We start from the raw sequence: 23,240 nt of genomic DNA, 5'->3' as shown, positions 1-23,240 counted from the left end.
CTACCCTGGTCATGCCTCTCCTTTTATGAAGATTTTTCTCAATATGCAGTTCTACTCCTTACAGCCACAATCACAGCATGATTTATTCTCATTTGCATAAACCCCTTCAATATTCTGTTCCACCAGCCCTTGCCTCCAGGCTTCCTCATAAAGACACCTCCAACATGCTGCCCTTAGACCAGAGTTTCTTAAACTTTTTAAGACTGAGGAACATCAAACAATTTTTTTTTTTTTTTTTTTTTTGAGGAACACCAAGGATTTTTTGTTGAGCAAAAAAAAAAAAAAAAAAAAAAAAATCGGGGGGAAACAAGGTTGGGGGAAAGTTAGAGTAAAAAAAAATAAAAAGTTGCCTGCCCCTTTAAGGGCAGCCATTTTGAATTATCTTGTTCTCCATGACACACCTCCTACTGCCTCGCGGCACATCAGTGTACCGCGGAACACAGTTTTAGAAACACTGCCTTAGACTGACCACATGTCAAACGAGGAAAAGGAAAGACCAGACTGTTCTTTTTCTTCCAAACACTCTCCAAAATCATTATAGAGTGGTATTTGAAAGGATCATGTTTGATTGTGTCCAATATTCCTGACATGAATAGCATAAGAAACTACTAGAAATGTTTATATATTTGTATATAAAACATTTATATGTGCTTGTGAAAGGTTCTGCTTGTCAGCCCTATAATTCAGGAAATACAAGTGCATCTACAGTGCCTTGCTATAGTGTACTCCAAGCCTGAACTGGTGGGACCTACCTCACTAATGGTGAGGGGCTAGATAAGTCTTCATCCCAGGTGACTTTTTTGTTTCCCTGATAAGGCTACCAATAAGAGGGCCATTTAGTAGTGCCTCCTGGGATTCAAACTTTTTGATGTGGCCACATGCTTTCACCAAGAACTGAAATGAGACTTATTTTATACATTTCAAAGAGACAACCGAACGTACTAGATGAAAGCTTTCAGTCGCTGCAGTATGTCGTAATTTCATTACGTATTTAGCTCTCTAGAATTTAAATATTTCTTACTATTTTTTCTAAATATTTGGTGACAGAAAATCAAGACAGAAGGCATGCTTGGTGTGTCGGTGCAATATTTTATAGAAACAGGTTGGACCTCTCTGGTCTGGAACTCTTGGTATGTGAGTCGTCCCAGCCCAGGAAGTTTGCTGGACTGGGGAGGTCAGTGGTCCCCTAGGGGCTGGCTGCTCCATTGCTAGCTTGTCTCTCTGGGGTTCCCAAGGCTGGGGCTCTCCACCCTGATGCTGCCCTGGCCCGGCTGAGGCTCCATGCCCTGACACACGCTCAATGCACCAGGGGGTCCCAGGAGTTCCTAGCCAGGGCTGCCCGGCCACCACCAGCCCCGCTGCCTCTGGGGATTCCCGGCTGGGGCTGCCAGGTTCCTGCCACTCAGCTGCCACCAACCCTGCTACCTCTGGGCCTTCCTCCGGGTTTCTCCAGCCCCAGGCCACCTGGGCCCACTGCCTCAGAGTTTCCTAAAGTTCTCCAGTTGGAGCTCCCTAGGCTCTGCTGCTGGGAGTTCCTGGTCAGGGCTGCCCAGCCATTCCAGCCCTGCCACAGGGAAGGTCCCTGGGGTTCTCCAGCCACCACCAACCCCGCTGCTACAGACTCTCCACCTAAGTGACATCACTGACAAAGGGGGTTCCCTGTCCAGGGAAGAGGCTCCCCGATGCCTCCTGGCCCCACTAATGCTGGGGTTCCCCTGCCCAGCCATTGCTGGCCTAACTGGGATTCTGCAGACCCTAAATTCTCAAGGCTGGCTCCCACTCCTGGGACTTCTTTGGTCCAGCAACATCCATGGCCTTGCTGGACCACAGAGTCCAGGATTTGGGAGGTTCAACTTGTAGTAAATTAGAAACAGACTCCTTTTGGCTCAATGGAGTGATAATGGTTAGAGAATAACTCAGGGAAGTAATAATCAGGCTTTTAACAGTGTAAGTCCACGCTAGATGAATAATAATGAAAGACATTACCATCTGGATATCATTCAGTGTCTTATGGGGAGCAAATTGATTGTCTCACTTCAGATCCTAATGGGTGAGTGTCCTTTATACAGGAGTGCCACTCAAAATGGCACACTCAGCAGGGATATTAAGGATATAAGAATGACCTTTCTTCTCATCAGTCAACATGCTCCTTCCACAAATGGCATTTGTTGGTAGCATGGTTTGTTACTACAAGTGCTGGATCTTTAGTGGAAAACATATTTCAATCTCCAGGGCTACCAGTATCATTTCATTAGCATTAAATCAAGTAAATATGTATGACATATATATCATCCCATGTTAACCTAACTGGCTGTCTTTTTCCCCCTAAAGTCATGTCATCAAAGTTAGACTTGAAAACATACTTAGACTTAAAAAAAAACAAACAAAAAAATTTATTCACAGAAATTCATAAGGAAAGTGAAACATTTTATAAAGGAACTCTGAAACCCAATAGTACAATGTAATTTAATTCCCTAGGAATGTCCAATTCTATACCACAAGTGACACCAGTTATTAAAATGTATTAAATATTACTTACCGGAAGGTAATACTGTTGATTTAGGTGGCTCAGTTGGTGTAGTTTTACTGGTACCAGGACTTAAAAGTTTTACATAGTTAGCAGGGAACCATCCTATCTGTCGTTTTTTCCCTCGTGCCTAGTAAGAAAAGAATTCTTTTAAGAGGATTAAGCACATGAACAGACACCAAATCAAGCCAGCATAATTCAGTCTACATTTTCCTTCTCTTGGTATTCACATCTCCCCATCAACTGGTGGGAGTGACCCAAATCTTCCCTGACTGAATTGGCCTCGTTAACGCTGGTCCTACACTTGATAAGCCGGTATATCTGTTTCTCTTTAAGGTGCCACAGGACTCATTTTTGCTATCCACATTTGAATTTTTATTTAAAGTTTCACTGACCATTTTAAAAGTAGGCTAAATGCTAAAGTTTGTTGTTGTTTTTAGGAGCACTGAAACATTCTGATACTCGTCATTTAAGTCATTTTCTCCTTGGCAAACCTGATTTCTCCCACACTATTTCTAAAAAATCTAATATTAGGCTATTGGATAACAGAAATGAAGGGTTGGAAGGGACATCAAGGAGTCATCAAGTTCAGCTCCCTCACTAAAGCAAGACCAAGTAACTAGGCCATCCCTGACAGCTCAGCTCAGTCCAACCAGTGAAGGGGATTCCAAAATCTCCCTTGGAAGCCTATTAAAGAGCTTAACTATCCTTGTAATGACAAAGATTTTGCTAGTATCTAACCTAAAACTCACTTGCTGCAGATTAACTCCATTATTTTTCTCCTACCTTCAGTGGCCATGGAGAACACCAAATTATAGCCATAGTATTATAAACTTACAATAGATACAGTTACCAATTGCTACAAAAATAATGACAAACTCTGTGGCATAGGAAAATGGTGTTCCAAGTTTTTGTTCAGATATACTTGACTTTCCAGCTATAATTAACAACAAATTTAGGAAGGGATCTTAAGGTTCATGCTTTAGGGCTTCAATCAATTTAACCTAAGGAAATCAGGATGAGAAAATGCAGAGGACTGATTTGCCTACTTCAGAGTTCTCACATCTTCCTCTGAGTTCTTTGGTACTGACTATTATTGGAGATAGGACACTGTACTAGATAAAATTTGAATTTTATCCAGTCTGGCAACGCCCATGTTCCTGTCTGCAAATCTGGGCCAGATTTTTCTCAGGAATAGGCTCAGATTATTTGTCAATTAACTTCTTTCCAGGTAAGAACCAGAAAAAAAAGCCTGGAAAATGGTTTTTAAATTTTCTGACCAACAACTGTAAAATTGGTAGCTTCTAATTTTAGTGCCAATTCTTTATTTTTAATACTGATATGTGTTTTTGGTTATTTATTCTTTCTGTTTTGATGAAGATGTAAGAATTTTGAATATTATACTGAAGTTTGCCCTTTAAAGAATAACAAAAAAATCTTTGTTCTATTGAAAGCAGCAATCTATGCAGTATTACATTTTGGATTACTGATTTAACCTCATTTTTTCAGATCTGCATAGATTATTAACTGCCAAATAGTCCCGGGAGATGTCTTTACACCTATCAATATGTAATGCCTGATATTTATGCATCTGATGGGAAAAAAGTTTTACAGCATTTTATTTTATCTTTACTGACACTCTCTATTCTTGATTCCAGCTCTTTCAGACAAACACAGTGGAGGTTCTATTTATTTTTGAGAATACAATTATGAACAAACATTATTTCAAGTACAAAATCCAACTGTGTTGACTTGAAACACAGCCAGTTTTTTAATCGAGTTGAAAATAGTTTGATACTATACCATCTTTTGAATTCTCTTGCCATTCATGGTTTTACAGCCATAGTTTTGTTTAATATTTCTGTTTTCCCTAATGTTGCATGAAAAAGCCAAACAACCAGTACAGGAAACTGACTATAAAATGCTGTCAAAGGAGCAAACAAAACAAATTGCAAGAAAAAACAGATTTTCTCCTCTCCCCCAATTTCATTCAGTTAGGCTACATCTACACTGCACAGTTATTTTAGAATAAGCTATTTAGGAATAATTATTCTGAAATAGCACATCTACACTGTAGGGAAGCCTCAAAATTAATTCGAGGCACGCATCCCTAATGTAGATGTGCTATTTTGATTTAGAGGCCCAGGATGAATAACTTAGAATGGCCCTGGTGAGAGGCTATTTTGAAATAGCAGAAGTGGAACATCTACATATGCCTTATTGAGAAAAACTGATTCAGCTAGCTTACATAGTATAATGGATCACTTGAATTTTCTTTTAAATTAAAATCAAAAGCAATTTTTTATTTATTTAATTTTGGTCAACATTCCTTGAAGGAATAATAGATGTATTTGAAACAGCTCCTCTTTTTTCCTCAGTTACAGACAAGTAGGGGTGTGTGAGATATGTACACACACACACACACACACTTCTGACTGCTTCATTAATATATTGCTTTTCAATGGTTTAAACCTCACTCTTTAAAGTTTGTTTGCTAGAGAACATAAGAAATATATATTTATTTATTTTACTGCTGGCCACTAATTTACTTACTGAGCAGATCAGTGAAGAAAGGACACAGACAGTTAAGAAGTTAACAAATCTTCACTATGGGAATAAGATCAGTTTAAACTGTGGGCTTAGACCAAAAGAAACGGAGCAAGCCAGGTTGTCGAAACAGATGTGATTAGCCCAAAATCTGCCCTTTGTATCTTTGCATTACCCACAGTATCACAAAATGTCCTGCTATTACCTTAAACTATACAATTATCTGAAGAACTAATGTGAATGTGTATGTTTGAAATAATTTTGTGCATAATATTTTTCCTGAAGTATTGAAGTGTTCATTGTTTGAAATATAAAAGAAAATATGGATGTGTAATTCTGTAAAAGTTGTAGTAGTAACTAACTTGGAGCTCTCCCTCCCACCATCCACCTGGATTCTTCTTTCTGATAAGTATCAGTTGACCAGGAGCAAGGGTAAGTTGTTCAGGTCCTGTTGCTGTATAAGAGGCAATAACTTGGGCAATTTCTGTTAGATTAAAAAAAGAAAAAAAATTCCATTTACCATTAATTGAAAAAATAGAACAAGTACCCAAGTATAGCATGTGATATTTACTGTCCTCTGTATCATTAGTGCAGTATTTCCACTAAACACCTCTTGCCCATCAAATTTGTTTCATTTTCCACTTACCTGTGCCACAGATTACCGATGGCAGTTTACCAGGAATCAGAACCTTGCCCCAAAGAGTTTGTACGTAAGTTAAGAACAGAACAAAGTGTGACAACAATAATACTAGGTGGCCTGGAGCTAGTTAGAGTGAAGATTTTGCAGTCACTGGGGAAGTAGTGTATTTTTTTAAGACAGACTATAGTCTTCATAGCTACCACAAACAGTACATTTTGAGGTGAAATGTTTAAATACAGAAGCAGTTTTTTTATTTGTACTTATCATGCTTAATTTGGTTAACATTCCCTAGAGCAGGGCTACTCAACACACCGCCCCATGGACCTTCTGTTTGCGGCCTACAGTGCAGTTTGTGTTTACGTGGGGTTCAACACGCGGCTGACAGGTGAGCTCCACTGAACATGACCCCCACTGGGAACACACTCCACAACTGCGAGTCAATATAATGGTCTTCTGTTGATATGCATTTCAGTAGTTAAATTCCTGGACTGTCATTAAAAGTGCTGTCATATGGGTGGAAATCGGGTAAATATTGCATTTTATCAATATCAGCAGAACTGACTTAAATGGGGCCTGTGTTGTGCAGTCTTGCCTTAATCTTTATATTCATGCCTGTCAGTGTGAAAGAATCTATTTGCATATATTCTTGCATGTATATGCAGCTACACTTAAGTTGCAGCCCTCGGCATGTGTTGCGAGTATCACTGTGCCCCCGGGGTTCTAACGTTGAGTAGCCATCCCCTACAGGAATGATAGATGCATCTGAAACAGCTCCTCTTTTTATGTGTTACAGACAAGTAGAGGTGTGAGTGGCACACGCACACACACACACACACACACAAACAGCAGTCTGAAGTGGAGACAAGGGAGTCAAAAGGGGATAAAATCAAGGGAGTAGGTTGAACAACAGATGGCTGAGTGCAGGACAGACACCAGAATTGTAAGCCGGGTTTAAGGTTCAGCATATGCAGTGTGCAAGTGTAATTGCGACCAGGCAGATTTGAACCTGAGACCTCAGTATAGAAGCCTCTACAACTTGAGCTATAAAACAAACTGGAATTCAGTTTAGGCTATAGAGCTGCTTTGTTCTTACCACTCGTTGTAAGTGGTCTAAGTGCCACTACATGGGACAGTGAACCACACAATGTGTGTGGGTTACACAAGCAGGAGGCTGCAAACAGCACTCAAAGTTAGCTGGATGATGTCAGGGTGACAGGTAGAGAAGAGCTGCTGCTAGTTTTTATGTATTTTAGTGTACAAAAGTGAAATAGTAAAGCTGGCAAAAAAGCTGGATATGCTGCTATTAGAGGAATTCTGTAGGCCTCTTGATTTTTAGCTATTCTGGGCAAGAGAGCAGGAAGAGAGAAGTAGATATGGGGTTTATCAAAATTAGTTTTTACCTATAAAGCTCAGAAATATGCATCTTTCACTGCAGCAAGTCACAATTATGATATTAATCCACTATAATATTCTATACAAGTATGCTGGAATGAACAAAAATTGGCTTTCATGTCATCTGTCTGTCAGAATATGAGAATACTCCTATTTTCTTACAAATCACCATTTAAATACAGATACTGAAAAATATATTTTAAGACTACAGGTTTCAGAATATCCCCTTTCCCACCAACATGGAGGATTATTACAAGTTAACTTAAGTTATGAAATACATGGAAGTAAGGATGCAAAATCCCTCTTAATTGGCTAACAAGTTAAACACACTTACCAGGTTAACCAATTAAACAGGGCCAATGGAAAGAGGGGGGAGAGTTCCAGCCTGGCTGGAACCCCTCCTCCTCCCGCAGCTGGCAGGGCTACTCCCACTTGGCCAGAGCAGCCCCCCCACTGCAGGCAAGGGCTGCACCAGCTGGGACATGAATCAGTAGGGTTACCATGTAGTCATAAAAAAAAACCGGACACACTTCAACGGGGTGGAGGGTGGAGAGGGACCAGCCGGGAGGGGAGCAGAGCTGGCCGGGAGGAAGATGGGAGGAAGCGGGAGGTGGGGGGGGGAAAGAGTGGGAGGCAGAGCTGATGGGGGGGGGAGGGGCTGGCCAGGGAAAATGGGGGGGGGGGGCTGAAGGGAAGCAGGGCTGGTGGGGGGGGCGGGCGGAGCAGGGCTGGCCGGGGGATATCGGGAGGGGGGGGAGGTGTGGCTGGCAGGAGCGGTGCTGGCCGGGGGAGCTCAGGAGGAGGAAGAGAGAACTGGCCACCAGAAGCAGAGCTGGCGGGGGGTGCAGCGAGGCTGGCAGGGGAAGATCCAGAGCAGGAACCGGACAGCGGGAGGCAGAGCTGGTGGCGGGGGTTGGGTGCAGCGGGGCTGCCCACGGAAGATCGCGAGAAGTATAGAATCATAGAATAATAGGACTGGAAGGGACCTCGAGAGGTCATCGAGTCCAGCCCCCCGCCCTCAAGGCAGGATCAAGCTCCGTCTACACCATCCCTGACAGATGTCTATCTAACCTAAAGAAGGGCACCGCCCAGCATGGGGCTTGAACCCATGAGCCTGAGATTAAGAGTCTCAGGCTCTACCAACTGAGCTAGCCAGGCTGTAGGGGAGAACCAACCAGCCGGCCGGAAGGGAAGTGAATCGGCGGCTGGGAGCGAGACTGACCTGGGCACTTGCAGATCCCAGGGCGCTTCCATCCCGTGCAGGGTCTAGGTGAAGCGCGAGTCAGTTCGGCTATGGCTCCACCACATGCTTGACCAGTGCACAGGAGCATGGACCGGGCTGCCCCTCCTCCTCACACGCAACCAGGGCTCCCAGCGCCGATTGTGCCCCGCCTTCCTGCCACTCTCCCCACCCCCGCCAGGCTTCCATCCGGGGCCCATCTGGAAAACCAGAAAATACCAGACATTGCACATGTCCGGTATTTTCTGGTAGAAAACCAGACACCTGGCAACCCTATGAATCAGAGTATCCCAATCAGAGCAGTCCCTGTCTACAGGGCATTCAGGCCCTCTGCAGACAGGGGCTGTTCGAGAGCAGCCCCTGTAAGCAATGGGTCCCCCTGTGGGGCTGGAGAAGGCAGCCCCTGGCCATGGGAAGCTGCTCCAGGCCCACCAGTTAACTAATTAAACTGTTACATCCCTACATGGAGGTTCAGATTTTCACCTATTACAAATCATGAAGAAGCAGGAAGGTATAGTGGAGGCTCTTAGAAATTTTTCAGTAAACAAATAACATTCTAAATAGATTAATTATTATTTCTGAGTGTTGAACTTTAATGGGAAGAATTCAACAGAATCATAAGCCAGCTCAAAAAAGTTAGGCCCCTTCTAGCACAGAGTATATACATACAGCATAAGGACATAAAACCCTTCTCTATGCAAACACTGACAAATCTGTATTCAGTTTTGAATTGCTTCTGAAAATTCAGAAAATAACTGTTCCCGTGCCCTCATACACTACTCTTTTCTGCGAAAAATGCCCAATCTTATTGCTGCTCAATTATTCAGAGAAAGTTGTGAAAACATTCAATCATCTCACTAGCATTTTCACTTCCTGTTGGCTGGGCATTTAAGGGTCAGCCACAGCAGGAACACGGAAACCTTCATGTTGAACAACAGGTAGAGCCAGCCCTCAGTTTTGTAGGCTACTGCAGGAAGTAACTTGTGCAGGATTTCAGGCAGAATGCTGTAACTCGCAGTGGAACGTGTACCTCATGACCAAGATTATCCGACATGGAAATAAAACTACAGAATCCTCATGGCCCAGCTGCCCTGTACTATCCCCGAGTTGTGTGCATTTACATTCACTTTTAGGCAACAGCTTTTTGTGGAGTTTTGAAACCACCTGATGCTTAGATACTAGCATGATGGATGCTGTACAAAAACCTTAAAGCAGATATTAATGTTTAGCATATATTAATGTTTAAAGGAGGGTAACAAAATCCTGGGCTACATCTCAGGAAAGAGGGAAGAATAATAAAGAATTTATTAAATTGTTACAAAGGACATGTCAATCCTATTGAAATTTATTCTTTGTTAGAAGCAAATATATCCTTTAGCACACAGAGAAATAAAATGTTGCCATGCTATGTAACTCACCAGGTTTCTTCCCTAAACTTCCTGTTTTTCCAGCAGTTCCAGGGACCTTAAAATAAATGCAAATATAACTTACACATATTGATAGGTTTATTTCTCCTGAGTACCAAAATTGCTGTGTTGTAGCATTTTCCAAATCAAAAATCTGAATAGTTAGTGACTGTCCTAAAATGGATCTATCCTTGTAGAAATTCTGAGGTGGATTGTGACCCCAAATACTATCTAACAGTGAGCAATGAATAATTAAAAACAAACAAGTTTTTAGTTTTAGCAGGAAAGAGTGTTTTTAATTTGGATAATCTGGGAAGGCTTCAAGATGTGGAGATAGTTCACAAGTCCCATCAATCTAAAGGGAAGATGATAATACAGCTTGAGTCAGAGTTCACGGTGAATGTAATTTATTCTATTAAACGACATAGGGAATCCAAAATCCCTATTGCACTACATGAAAATCCCAAACTCTGACTATACATTAAAGTTATTAAAAGTCTGCCCAGAAAAAAAAGGACCTCTGAATGCTGGAAAAAAATAATAAAATAATACTGCAATATTATAGAAACCTTCGCCCCCGTTCTGCTTTCACTCGTGTTATGTCCAACACTAGGGTTGTAAGATCCAAGAACAGGATCATTTTCTTAAAACGCATTGTTATTTGTTCTTACAGTACCCTGAATAAATAATGGAGATTAGATTTATCCTTTAATCTACTGGACTGCTGTTAGCTCTTCCAGATACAGCAAAACAAGGATAGAAAACAAAATATTCATAAAAATACAAGTTTTCAGATCTACAGTTCTACATTTTGTAAATTAATTAATAAAGAATTTGCTGCACTGAGGAAAGTCTTGGAGGAGGATGCTTTCTGAGTTATTACAGTACTGTATTCTGCAGAAGTGCTCCCAAAGCAGCACACTACCGAATATCATAAACCATAATGTTTTGGTGCTCTCTCACAGAAAAGATTAAAGTATTTTCTATTTTCATAGAAAAGATGAAAGCCTTTTAAGTATCTACATACTGTACTCGTGAAAAAAAGTATCACTCTTCAATCCTTCCCAAAAGAGAGAGAAGTTAAGCAATGACAATGCAAGCACTAATATTCCACGTATGTAGTCTACAGAAGCAGCTATATCTCATAAATACAGATGCCACAACTTGAAAAAAAATGTTCCCCTAGAATTAAGATTCTAAATCCTTATTCAGGCACCTAAATGCAATTCAAATAAAAGTTTAGAAGCCTAAATTTAGGCCCCAATTTTTTAAAGTCATGACTATAATATTCTTTTATAGTAAGTCGCATATTTCTCTTTTTTTTTTTTTTTTTGAGCAAGAAGGAATTAAAATGCACACATATACACAATGACACATCTAGCACCCACTGATAGATGACAACTACATTTTCAAATAGATGAGACTATGTGTTCACTATTACAAGACCCTGTTTTGGAAGGAAAGTTTAATATTTAATGTTTGAATATTTTTCCCTTTTATACCATTTCACTGCCTAGTTTCTTTGATCATAGTATTGTCAGTTGGACAACAGCAATAATTACTCTGATCTGGCTATACATGACTATAATATAGGCCTTTAATATCTGTAAATGATAAGGTTCTTCATTGTACTTTATATAGGAATCTCTCTCAAACGTCACTTTTCATGTCCAACAGCTGTAAAATAAAAAACCCCTTCTTATAATTCACTGGATTTCAAATAATCAAATTAACATTAAAAAGTAAGATACAAAAAAGTTACATTTTGTAACTTTTCATATCTCTTTACCTCAGAATCTTTCAGTCTCACATAATTAGAAGGAAAGACTCCAGATTTATCACCCAATGTTCCTGTCCACCAGTCACCATCTTTTTTTGTCACAAGAATCATATCTCCTTGTTGAAAGGTTAAGTCTCCTTGTTCCGAACTCTCATATGTGTACATGGCAATATATTCTGGAGGAGAAAAAATTCCAAAATCGGAAAATACTTATTGAATCAAAGTATAATTTGCAAAATCTATCTTTATGAAGGCAAAATAATCTGTCCAAGGTTTAGATATTTCATAGCTTTCTTCCCTATTGTTTCTGTGTAGACAACACTTAACTAAAAATATTTTCTTTTATTTCCACAAATGAAATTTAATATTTACATTTCTAAAATAGATGTGCTTCAAGACTACTTAAACTTTTTTACAGGATTCTGTTGTCAAAAAATTCTATTATGGGTGAAGTTATTTTTGGTAAACCACTAACATGACCAACGTATATAATATTTTTTTTAATAAAAAACAAACAAAAACAAAAAATAAATCAACCTCCCCAAAGCCTCCACCAAACTGTCACATTTCTGTTTGACAACTTGTTCTTCAAGATGTATTTCACACGTCCATTCCGTTTCAGATGTGTGCATGTGTGCCAGTACCATCAAAGCTGGAGCACGGTTTCCCAAAGTGATCCCAATCAGAGCAGAGTATGCATACTCTGAACATTCACGCTGTTAGCCAAAGGAATACAGGAGTGAAGCCACCTCCCATCCCCCTCTCCCCAATTACTTCATTCCATAAGCCAGTATTTGCGGTGACTCAGGAGAAAGAGGGTGGGTTGTGGAATGGACATGTGCCATACATCTTGAACAGCAGCTACTGAATAGATATGCAATCTTTTTTTCTTATTCAATTGCTTGAATATGTCAATTCCACTTTAAGTGCATCTCATGCAGTTCTAGATGGAGTTGGAGAATGAAGCAACATCATGCTCTCAAACCTAACATCATGTTTTGTGGCTTGGAAGGGAATGTAACATGTGATGAATGTATAAACAGATGACAAAGTTGCAGTCCTGCAAATTTTACTGATGGGAACAAGACCCAAGAAAGCAAGCAATGTTGCTTGTGCTCTCAGAGTATGCTAAAAAATCTCTGAGGTGATCAACAGAACAGATCAATACAGGAGGTTCAGGAAGAAAATACTCTGCAAAGTGACAAATTGCCCCAACATACAGTCAGTAAAGACAACAAATACTTAAGGAAACCACCTAAACAGGAAACAGCATAACACCTTATCAAAGTCCTATGGAGTTTTCCTTCATCTTAGAAGCTGGTGTTTCAGAAAAAGGTTGGTAAGCATATTTAGATAAAAATTCAACACTTCTTTTGTGAGAAATTTGGGGTGTCGACACATGTTAACATACAAAGTAGCATCAGACAAAGCCTGACGTTCTGTTATCATACAGGTGGAAGTAATAGCCTCTAAAAATACTACCCTCATTGAGAGATGAAGTCCCATTAAGATGGAAAGCACCAAATTCAGATCTCAAGATGGTGTTGGTTCCTAATAGGAGGAAAGAACCTCTTCAAGCCTTTCAAGAACCTACCAGTCAGAGGGCTGGAACAGGACTGATCTTTTATCTACTGAAGGACAGAATATGGTAACAGATGAACCCTCAGAGAAGTGGTAGAAAGTCCTTTTTCCTTTAAGTAAAGCACATAGCACAGAGAAGACTGAATGGGAGCTGGTGAAAGAGAGGTATCTTTCTATTGTGACCGTAAGTAGAATCTCTTTCATTTCTTGAGTTGAGTATAAATGGGAGGATTTTCTGATATTTAAATATTTCTACACCTAAGCAGTAAGGTGTAGCTCAAAAGGGCTAGGATACAGAGGCTGGCCATGGTCCTGCAAAACTTAAGGGAGAGGTGTGGGATCTTAAATTGACAGGCTCATCAGACAAACGGACAAACTTTAGGGTATATCAAAAAACCCGTGACTGACATTTTTATTCCCAAATGTAGTGCTTTTAAATTAAACACCTCCTGCATATCCAGTCTTCACAATCTGGCATGCAATGAAAAACATGCTGGTTTCTTTAGAAAGTCCTTTTAGAAGAGGTTTTTCTTCCCAAATGTAGCTTGCTTCATTTGGGTCCAGGGATGTGGCTGGAATGGGTGAGAAGGAGACAACAAGGAGGAGGTGGGACGGTGGGGAGGAGGTGGGGCCTGGGTGGAGCAGAGGTGGAGTATGGGCGAGGGCACAGGCTGGAGATCTTGCCTCTCTAAGTAGCAGCTTCACCCACCACCCAGGATGGCACGTAAGCCCAGGGACTTGAGCATGCTCCAATACCAAGCTAAAAAACTTAAATAAAATAAAAATCAAGTGCTACTAACTAAAACTACAACTATACTAAAGTATTTACAATAAAAAAAAAACACAGGGTTTTTTTTTTTTTTTCTCCTCCAAAAAGCAGAACAGGAGAGAGTGAAGCTCCCACCTGCTACAACTACTGATCACGAATAGTAAAAAGGAAATGGTGAGGTGCCAGGGCAGCTCCATCCTTTTATAACATTGGCCGATATGTGCTGTCCTGATGAATACTGTTTGGGGATGAATTCTCCAACTTCAGTGACCTAGTGCATACTCCCAAAGCAGAATGGACAAACGCAAGCACTTGATTTGCTTTACAAGCATTTTCTATGGGTTCAATTTTATGCTGAGAACTAGCAACATCAGTCCTAGCATACAAAATTCCAGTTTCTGAACTTCTAATGCAGTCTTCATTTTAAATGTGTCAGTTGTCTCTCGTGAACAATGAATTCTTTCATTGCTTGAAGCTTTGTATGGAGACAGCCCATCTCATTTTATCCTACACAACAGTTGGCTTGAAAATGCTAAGATAACACTAGAATACACAATTTTGTTAAAACATGGTCAGCTACTTAGTATTCAAGAGCAAAAAACACTGAAAAACTGATGTTGAGAAATGCAATGTATAATTTAATTACAGTGCTAAATGAAAACCTTTACAGCTAGGAGGACAAATATTAATCTCAGACAAATCAGTAACATTTTCTGAAGTAGCATGCACATTACACAGCTCACTAAACTGTAAAAATGGGGTCTGCTCAGAGATATGCCAAAGATTTCTGAAGATATTCTGGGTCAGTGGTTTTCAATCTTTTTTTTCCCTCATGACCCAGTGGAAAAAAAATTGTTGGTGCCAGCAACTCAAAAGAATTTGACTAGTATGGGCTACAGAGTGGGACTGAGGATGAGAGCTTTAGAGTATAAGGGGGAGGGGTCTGGCTTTGGGGATGTCAGGGATGTGGCAGGAGGGGCTTACTTTGTGTAGCTCCCAATCAGTGGTGCAGCAGGGGCTCTAAGGCAGATTTCCTGCCTCTCCTGGCATCACAGACCATGCTGTGCCCCGGCAGCAGGTTCACAGTCCATGGAAGCAGTGCACGGAGCCCTGTGCGCTCTCTTGCCCCCTTCCCTCACTTAGGAGCTGGGCCTCCTGCTGGCTGCTTCGAGGGCACAGTGCAGTCTGGAGTGCCAGAACAGGCAGGTAGTCTGGACCCCGACTAGTCACCCGTGCAGGAACGGGATCCAGTGCCTGACATTCCAAGAGCCAGTACTGGGTCACGACCTTGGAAAACCACTGTGCTAGGTCTCTGAAGCTGGAGAATTCTCCCCCATAATGGTACCTCCCAGGATGGCACATGTTAGCCAGAAGGTGAATGGGAGTGTATATTTTTATACACACAAGACTACATATTTAATAATTGAATGCAACCATGGGCGGTGGGTGAAGCTGCTGGCCACACCTATACTCCACTCCAGCTCTGCCCAGACCCCGCCCCCTCTTCACTGTTTCCTGCTCTGCACACTCTGCTCTTCCAGCCAGATCCCTGAATCTAAGGGTATGTCTACACTGCAAAGTTAATTCGAAATAACAGCTGTTAGTTCAAATTAACTTTAATAGTGTCTATACATGCAAACCGCTATTTCAAAATTAATTTGAAATAGCAGAGCGCTTAATTCGAATTTGGTAAACCTCATTCTACAAGGAGTAACGCCAAATTTGAAATAGCTATTTCGAATTAAGTGCTATGTAGACACTTAATGTGAAATAGGGAGGCCCTCCAGCCCTTCCCAGAGAGCCCTGATGGCCACAACCAGGAAAACTTACTCTCCACTCCCCCAACCCTGGAGCCATTAAAGGGGTACACCCTAGCCACAGTACCTGTGCCAGCTCCAAGCCTGCCAGCCCAGAGCCAGCAGTGGCCACCGGGGCCCGTGACCCAGTGGCCCCAAAACATGAGCCAGCAAGCCACTGGCAGCCAGCCCTCCACTGCTACCCAGGAGCAATCTGCCAGCTCCCAGGAGCCTGACAGGGGCTGGAGAAGGCGGGTGCCTTCCTGGTGCAGGGTTGAGATCATGGACCTTATTCAGGTTTGGGGGGGATGCCCCCAACATCCATGATCTCCACACTAGACATAGGAATGCAGCCATCTATGGCAGGATAGCTGCCAGCCTGGCCACCAAAGGCCACATGAGAACCCAGGAGCAGGTCTGCATGAAAAACAAGTTGGTCTGGCGAGACCCCAACCCTGGGCCCTGAGCTTCCCCTCCCCGTTCTTCCCCTTGCTTCCCCCTTCCAGCTCCCTCCTCCCAGGTTTCCCCCTCCCCTTTCCCACCCTCTCGCACCTCCTTTTCCCAGTCTCCCCAGAGGTTCATCCCCCCCCCCCCCAGTTTTGTTAAATAAACCCGGTTTCTATTTTTGAACATACATGTCTTTTGTTTGACATCAGGAAGGGGGTTAGGGAGGGGTAAGTGGAAGGACGTGAGGGAGGAATGGGGCACGAGCCCCTGGTGGGGAGGACCAGGGTGGCTCTGAGGGGTGTACGCTCTCCTGCAGGGCCTCCTGGATCCTGACAGCCCCCCGATGGACCCCCGGATGGCAGCCTGCAGCAAGTGCAGCCAGGCTGATAGCAAAGACCCCACGAGACGCGCTGGCGTGCCTAGGGGCAGCTCTGGTTCCATGTGGCCGAGTGTTGTGGTGTCCCGAGTGCGGGCACTCAGGGCACTCCAAGACAGGACTGCTTTGCTGTCCCTCATTGAGGTAGACAAGCAAGCGGGGAATCCTGAGAACTATCTGTGCGGGGTGGGGGTAGGGTCCCTTTAAGCATGGAGCTCAGTTAGCCTCAGGCAGCAGCACCACACACTAAGATGCCCTGCTGACACTGGTTCTGGCCAGCCTTAACTTCGGTTCAGGGTCCACGCTATTTCGAAATAGGTTGTATGTGTAGATGCGTTAATTCGAATTAACTTAATTAGAAATAGTTAATTCAAATTAAGCTAACCCGAATTAATGCTGTAGCGTAGCATTAAAAAACAAAAACAAAAAAAAACAAAACCACTTTCTAAATTTTTTTTCTAAAGAAAATGGAGAATGTTTTCCACTGCATGCCAGATTGTGAAGACTGGACATGCACAAGTACCTAATTAAAAGCACTAAATTTTGGAATATAAAAAGTCACAGGTTTTTTTTTATATACTCTGAAGTTTGTCAGAGATTTATTTGCAAAAACTCTGAAGTAAGGACAAGTCAGTTGTCCTGATGAATACAACATTAAATATTACCAAACACGTGAGGCAGCCCTTCTCTGTTTTAAATTTTCTTCAGTATTTATAAGCTGATTTTATATTTTAAATGTACTCTTAAGCCTTCATAAAGTAATCATTACAGATTACCACATTACCATATTTAAACTCACTGAAGCAAAGACATGATTCTGAATTAATCAGGTCAGAGCAGTTTAGTTTGTTCAGAACAAAGTTAATTACTTTTAGAAAAGGGGAACACTAATTTATTTTGTGTGCTTTTCATGACATGTCAGTAGGGAGTAGAAGGAGAGTAGGGATGGATAGAATGGTCAGGAAGATTTTAGAAGCATGTTTTTGTACTGTAGTAATTACAGTTATAATGTATATTTTAGATAAGGGTTGTCTTTTGAAGAATTTATTAAAAACCTATGTTTGAAGATACTAGAATTTAAGATTAAAGCTGAATACTCAGATTGTGCATCTAAATATCTATGCATGGCTTTTTTAGAATGTGATTTTATAACCTTCAGCACAAGCTAATGAAACCAATTTTAAACTAAGGACTTGCATACATAGTAATGCACAACTCTTTTTGTCAGTAAATTCAGGGTTGGCACATGCCTGTTAAATAGTTTTATTACCACTTAATAGCTCTTTCACAGGTTCAGTGTTATGGTAATAGGACTGGCAAGCTGGAAGTCTTTATTTTTAAAATAACTGAACTTTGGGAGAGGGGATGAGCCATCAGTCTGCAACAGTTGAGAGAGCCTGCAGGAATGGTCAGAATAGGGATTGGAGAAGTTGAGCACTAAGACCCAGGGGAAGCATTGCCTCCCCTTGCCTCTCATACTCCCAGTACCCATGAATCCAACTTCTACCAAGGTAACATGTCTTATGAAAAGTTAGATATTATTGATAAAACTGTTATCAGCATAGCACTGAAGAACAGTCCTCTTTGTTTCCTAGTCTCCTATGCTAGCAGAGGGGTAGATTCCAATTATGGCAAATTTCTGGTGCATTTATTAGTATCCTGTCATGAAAAAAGGGACACACTTGTAGACCACTTAAGAACTCATATGGTTTTCAATTATTATTAATTCATTAATGGAAGGTACCTAATGTTCAAAATGACATAGGAACAAAAAATACCCTTCTCTAATACAAGGCACGGAGTGCATTCTTGTTATTTTATATTTATGTTTAAATCTAACCTTCTTGGGTCAAATAAGACAGCACAAATGAATGCTAGTAAAAATTCAATGATACATACATGCTTGTTAGGATAATCATCCTTATCCTCTTGATGGGATGAACACCTATTGGTCTCTCTTTCTAAGAAGTGGAAAGTTTTGGTCTATCCAACATTTAAATAAGAAAACATGCACTCAGTCACTGCGGGATTCAATTTACTCACAAAGAATTAATGAGCATGAATGCAAATTTTGGGAGCCAAATTATTAATATCCTTGCTTGTCTTGAACCTTGCACACATGTTTTTACAGGGCATATACACACTGGCTACGTCTACATTGGCCCCCTATTACGGAATAGGGATGCAAATGTAGCACTTGGGAAGAGGCAAATGCGCGGGGGGTTTAAATATCCCCCGCGGCATTTGCATTTTCATGGCCGCCGCTTTTTTCCGGCTTGGAGATAAGCCGGAGAAAAGCGTCCAGACTGGCGCGATCCTCCGGAATAAAGCCCTATTCCGGAGGATCTCTTATTCCTATTTGGAAGTATACTTGCAAGTAGGAATAAGAGATCCTCCGGAATAGGGCTTTATTCCGGAGGATCGCGCCAGTCTGGACGCTTTTCTCCGGCTTATCTCCAAGCTGGAAAAAAGCGGCGGCCATGAAAATGCAAATGCCGCGGGGGATATTTAAACCCCCCACGCATTTGCCTCTTCCCAAGTGCTACATATGCATCCCTATTCCGTAATAGGGGACCAATGTAGTCGTAGCAACTGTACATGTTAAATGGAAATATGTCCTTTATGAATCTTCAAAAGCTGGGCCCTCCCTGTTGTAGGAAGAAGGCTAAAAAACAAACATGGGATTGATTCTTAACAGTTTATAAATGATACTGCATAAAGCAATGTACATAACTTAATTAGAAAAAATACTATTTTTATGTAAATGAGCAGTTGTACAAACATGTAGGACATAGACTGGAAGTCATAATAAATTCTGGATGAAATTTAAGTTCTTATTTTGCAAAGTAAAAGAGCCTGACCCTGGCAAGGGTACTGATGAATATCAATTTGCACTGACTGGTTCTGAATTTGCATCTTTTACTAGAGAATTTCTTTTATTCAACTACTAGAAGATTTACCTAGCGTTTTGTTCAGGTTCTTAATTCATTTTTTGTTTTTTGGAAAAGTAACTTAAAAAGTACATGCTTCATATAAACAGGTGCTGAGGGTGGGGCTGGAGTTCAGTATACAGGCTGCCCTGGGGAGAGATGACTACCTCAGCCCTCTCTCTCTGCAGCAACTTGGAGCTGGGTGAAATAACACCTCTCCATGGCCACTGCAGCTCCAGTAGACATAGCTGGGAATGGGTGCATGTCCCTCAGCTGGGGCAGATCCAGATTTGTCTGCCTCCTGCAATCCCCAGCCAGAGTGAGGAATGTAGCAAAATGTGCAGTTTCCCCTTGCTCCCTGACAAAGGGGATCAGCCAACAATGTTCCCGCACAAACTGGGGGGGGAGCTTTAGCCCTCTCTGCCCTCCTTAAAAGGTGCCTGGGGAATGGGAGGCCCCAGCCAGCCCCTTTTACTTGCCTGGTGAGTCGGTCTCTTTTCTGAAAGGTTTTCTGAAAAACAACCCCATTCCAGGCACATCCCATTTTCCTGGCACAACTAAACCCTTATCTTTCTTTAAGTTATGATAAGAGGTGGTTCTAGCTCTTACCATTTAGGAGGAGTTCTTGAACAGATAGACAAACTCTCTCAAATATATAGTAAATACAATAAAATCCAACTAATGCATTCAATTGAAGTTCTTACCTTCACCTGACATAGCCGGTTTAGTTGCTGGTGATGTTACTCTCTTTAAACTAGCAGGACTTTCTGAAGAACCAGAATCCATGCTTAAAGAGAAAATATGAAATGCTTTAATTTTTTTTAAATGTAACGAACACAACTAAAGGTTTTAAATTTAAAAATGCATTAAAAGCTGTATCTATGAACTCTCTCAACTTAAAGAAAGATAACATTTAGAGTTTTAAACCTCAGCATGACAAAATACAGTCTCAATCTGCTTATGATTTCAAAAGAAAAAAAACCCTGTTCTGTTCTCCCCCATAGAAAAAAGGTAAAGTTCATTCTAGTTTTCATTACTAACTAGAATGTTGTTTTCAGATGGTGTACTGTATTAGATTACAATCTTCTAATCTTTCAAAATACTGTTGTTTAGTGAAACGAGTATGGGAAAGTGGCATCACTTTATTCAATATCTCTACCCCATACACGTTTAAATTTCTGCTTAATTTATAAACTTAAGTAAAGGTTTTGTTATTTGTTAGTCCTGTTGGCATTGTAAAGCCAAAATATCTCCAGGAGAATAAACTCGATTCTGTTCCCTCTCATGCATCATTAGAACGGTTAGCTACATTCTAATTGCTGGTGGTGATAAAATATGCAGGAAGAATCTAGCTTTGCTTTCATAATCCAAACTGAGTTTGTAGAATTAGAATTTTCTTAAAAAGCCAAAAACAAAGCTCATAAATTTATTTATAAATTGAGCCATACCAATCTGAAACTTAGACACACAAACATAATGACAATGCCATTTTAGTAAAACAACTTTTCAAAGTAAAGCCAATGCTTTAAAAACCAAATGTATAAATACATTCAACTTTTTACATAAAAACATAACAATGATTAAATAAAAAGCTGTAAATTCTAACAAAAACAAGCAAACAAAATACCTTGTTGACTTTCTTATGGGGCCTGAAATAAGTTTCACATATGATTTAGGAAACCATCCCTTTTGACCTTGGACCTCTCCAAACCACCACATGTCTTGCTGTTCCAGAACTGTGATGATATCATTTTTGTTAAAATTTAGATGGTTGTCTTTTTTGGCTCTCCAAGGATACAAAGCCTGTGCTTGAAGCCCCTCTACTTTTTCACCCTATTGTGGTAAGAAAAGAGCAGTGACTCATAGAGTGTCTTTTACAAAGAAGGCTGCTAAAAATAAATAGAGGTATTGTTTTACAATGTTCATGTATAGACACAGATCTATATGTAGACTGTTTCTATTAAAATAAGCTTTTTACTCTCAAACCCAAGCAGATCATTTAAATAAACACAATGAAATGGCTATATTAACACAGTCCACCAGTATTTCTGTATTTGCATTTATTAAAAAGTTAATGGTGCATACATTGCTTATAATATATTTAATAATTTTTCTACACAGAAAATGTTAAAATTATTGATCTCATCTACCACATTTAGGGAAAAACCTATACATATAAAGACAAGTCATAGAATCATAGGACTGGAAGGGACCTCGAGAGGTCATCGAGTCCAGCCCCCCGCCCTCAAGGCAGGACCAAGCTCCATCTACACCATCCCTGACAGATGTCTATCTAACCTGTTCTTAAATATCTCCAGAGAGGGAGATTCCACCACCTCCCTTGGCAATTTATTCCAATATTTGTCCACCCTGACAGTTAGGAATTTTTTCCTAATGTCCAATCTAAACCTCCCTTGCTGCACTTTAAGCCCATTACTCCTTGTCCTGTCCTCAGAAACCAAGAGGAACAAATTTTCTCCTTCCTCCTTGTGACACCCTTTTAGATATTTGAAAACCGCTATCATGTCCCCCCTTAATCTTCTTTTTTCCAAACTAAACAAGCCCAGTTCATGAAGCCTGGCTTCATAGGTCATGCCCCATGGGCTCACAGTATCTCTCACAAAAAAGTGTACATAAAGAGAATCATTTTGCTAAAACTCATTCATAATGCCATCTTGCATTTTAATTGCTTTTGGGAGGTGTGAATTACATATCTAGCACATCTCAGAATGCTATGTCTATCTACCAGCACTCTCTCTTTTTTAGTCAGTGTTGTGGCATTGTGATCTATCCGACTGAGCGCAGGATTTAGGTTCAGACACAGAGCTGGGCGTATCACTGATTTTTTGGTTTTCTGGCAATTCTAGAAAAAAATTAAAATATGTGCAATTTGGGTTGAAATTAATTTAAAATTCAGATAAATTGATGCAAATCAAAGTTTGTTTTTTATCCAAATATTTTATTTTCAGCACTTTTAAAGAGCAAGATTCACAAAACGGTTGGAGGAGGAAAGGGAGTTAATGCTAGCCTCCTGATAAAACTTAATAGCTTCAGAGGGGTAGTCGAGTTAGTCTGTAACCGGAAAAACTTAAAAAACCAAAAGATAGTATGGTAGCACCTTAAAGACTAACAAAACATGTAGATGGGATCATGAGCTTTCGTGGGCACAACCCACTTCTTCAGATGACTGTAGTGTTAGAAGTCCATATCCAAGACTTCTAACACTCCCATCATCTGAAGTGGGTTGCACCCACAGCTCACGATACCATCTATATGTTTTGTTAGTCTTTAAGAAGCTACTAGTCTATTTGTTGTTTTTTACATTTTTCCTGGTTAATGAATGTTTGTTCCTTGGTTTGTGAAAGTTAAAATGTTGGGTTGAGTATGGTTTCCACACAGATCAGCCACTTACCTGCCCCAGGACAGGGGAGGGTGATGATCCAGTAACAGTGGCAGGGGTAAAGGCGGATCTCTGCCTTACCTGCCCTGCACTTGGAACAGTCAGAGAAGGCTGAACTGCCCAAGCATCCCAATTATCAGTCTCTGGTTTTTCACTAGTGCTGGTTGGCCACCTGAAAATAAAGGCAGACTGTATTATCTTCATTTTTATTGCAGTGATTATGGCATTCTGCTAAAAACTAGCTCATATATGAAGATGCTATGTATGTATTCTAGAAGAATTCCTTATAACAGATTTTCTGCAAGGACTAAGGTGTCTTTGTACTCTGAAGTTACCATATGTAGATTTACTCTGACTGCATATTTTCCCTTAAAAAGGTAACTGCCACATGCTGTTGCTGCTTCTTGAT

The 23,240-nt window shown here is 40.8% G+C and overlaps 1 protein-coding gene and 1 non-coding gene across 7 annotated transcripts in view; both read right to left on the bottom strand.

Annotated features, from left to right (window-relative positions):
* Positions 1-23,240, bottom strand: part of ITSN1 (intersectin 1) — a 194,762-nt gene that overhangs the window by 41,728 nt on the left and 129,794 nt on the right. For all 6 annotated transcript variants that reach the window (XM_075911169.1, XM_075911141.1, XM_075911179.1 and 3 more), the window contains 7 exons: positions 22,844-23,003; positions 21,059-21,264; positions 20,136-20,218; positions 11,542-11,708; positions 9,765-9,810; positions 5,437-5,558; positions 2,540-2,657 (listed from right to left, as the gene is read on the bottom strand). In XM_075911169.1, the coding sequence (XP_075767284.1) occupies positions 2,540-2,657; positions 5,437-5,558; positions 9,765-9,810; positions 11,542-11,708; positions 20,136-20,218; positions 21,059-21,264; positions 22,844-23,003 (902 nt within the window). The remainder of the gene's footprint in view (positions 1-2,539; positions 2,658-5,436; positions 5,559-9,764; positions 9,811-11,541; positions 11,709-20,135; positions 20,219-21,058; positions 21,265-22,843; positions 23,004-23,240) is intronic.
* On the bottom strand, positions 8,192-8,264 carry TRNAK-CUU (transfer RNA lysine (anticodon CUU)). Its single transcript has one exon. It is a non-coding gene; the product is annotated as a tRNA-Lys (tRNA).

Source organism: Pelodiscus sinensis, chromosome 1 (genome assembly GCF_049634645.1).
Source record: "Pelodiscus sinensis isolate JC-2024 chromosome 1, ASM4963464v1, whole genome shotgun sequence".
NCBI lineage: Eukaryota > Metazoa > Chordata > Testudines > Trionychidae > Pelodiscus > Pelodiscus sinensis.
Note: the sequence above shows the minus strand (reverse complement) of the source record. Positions and strands in the feature narration are given on the sequence as shown.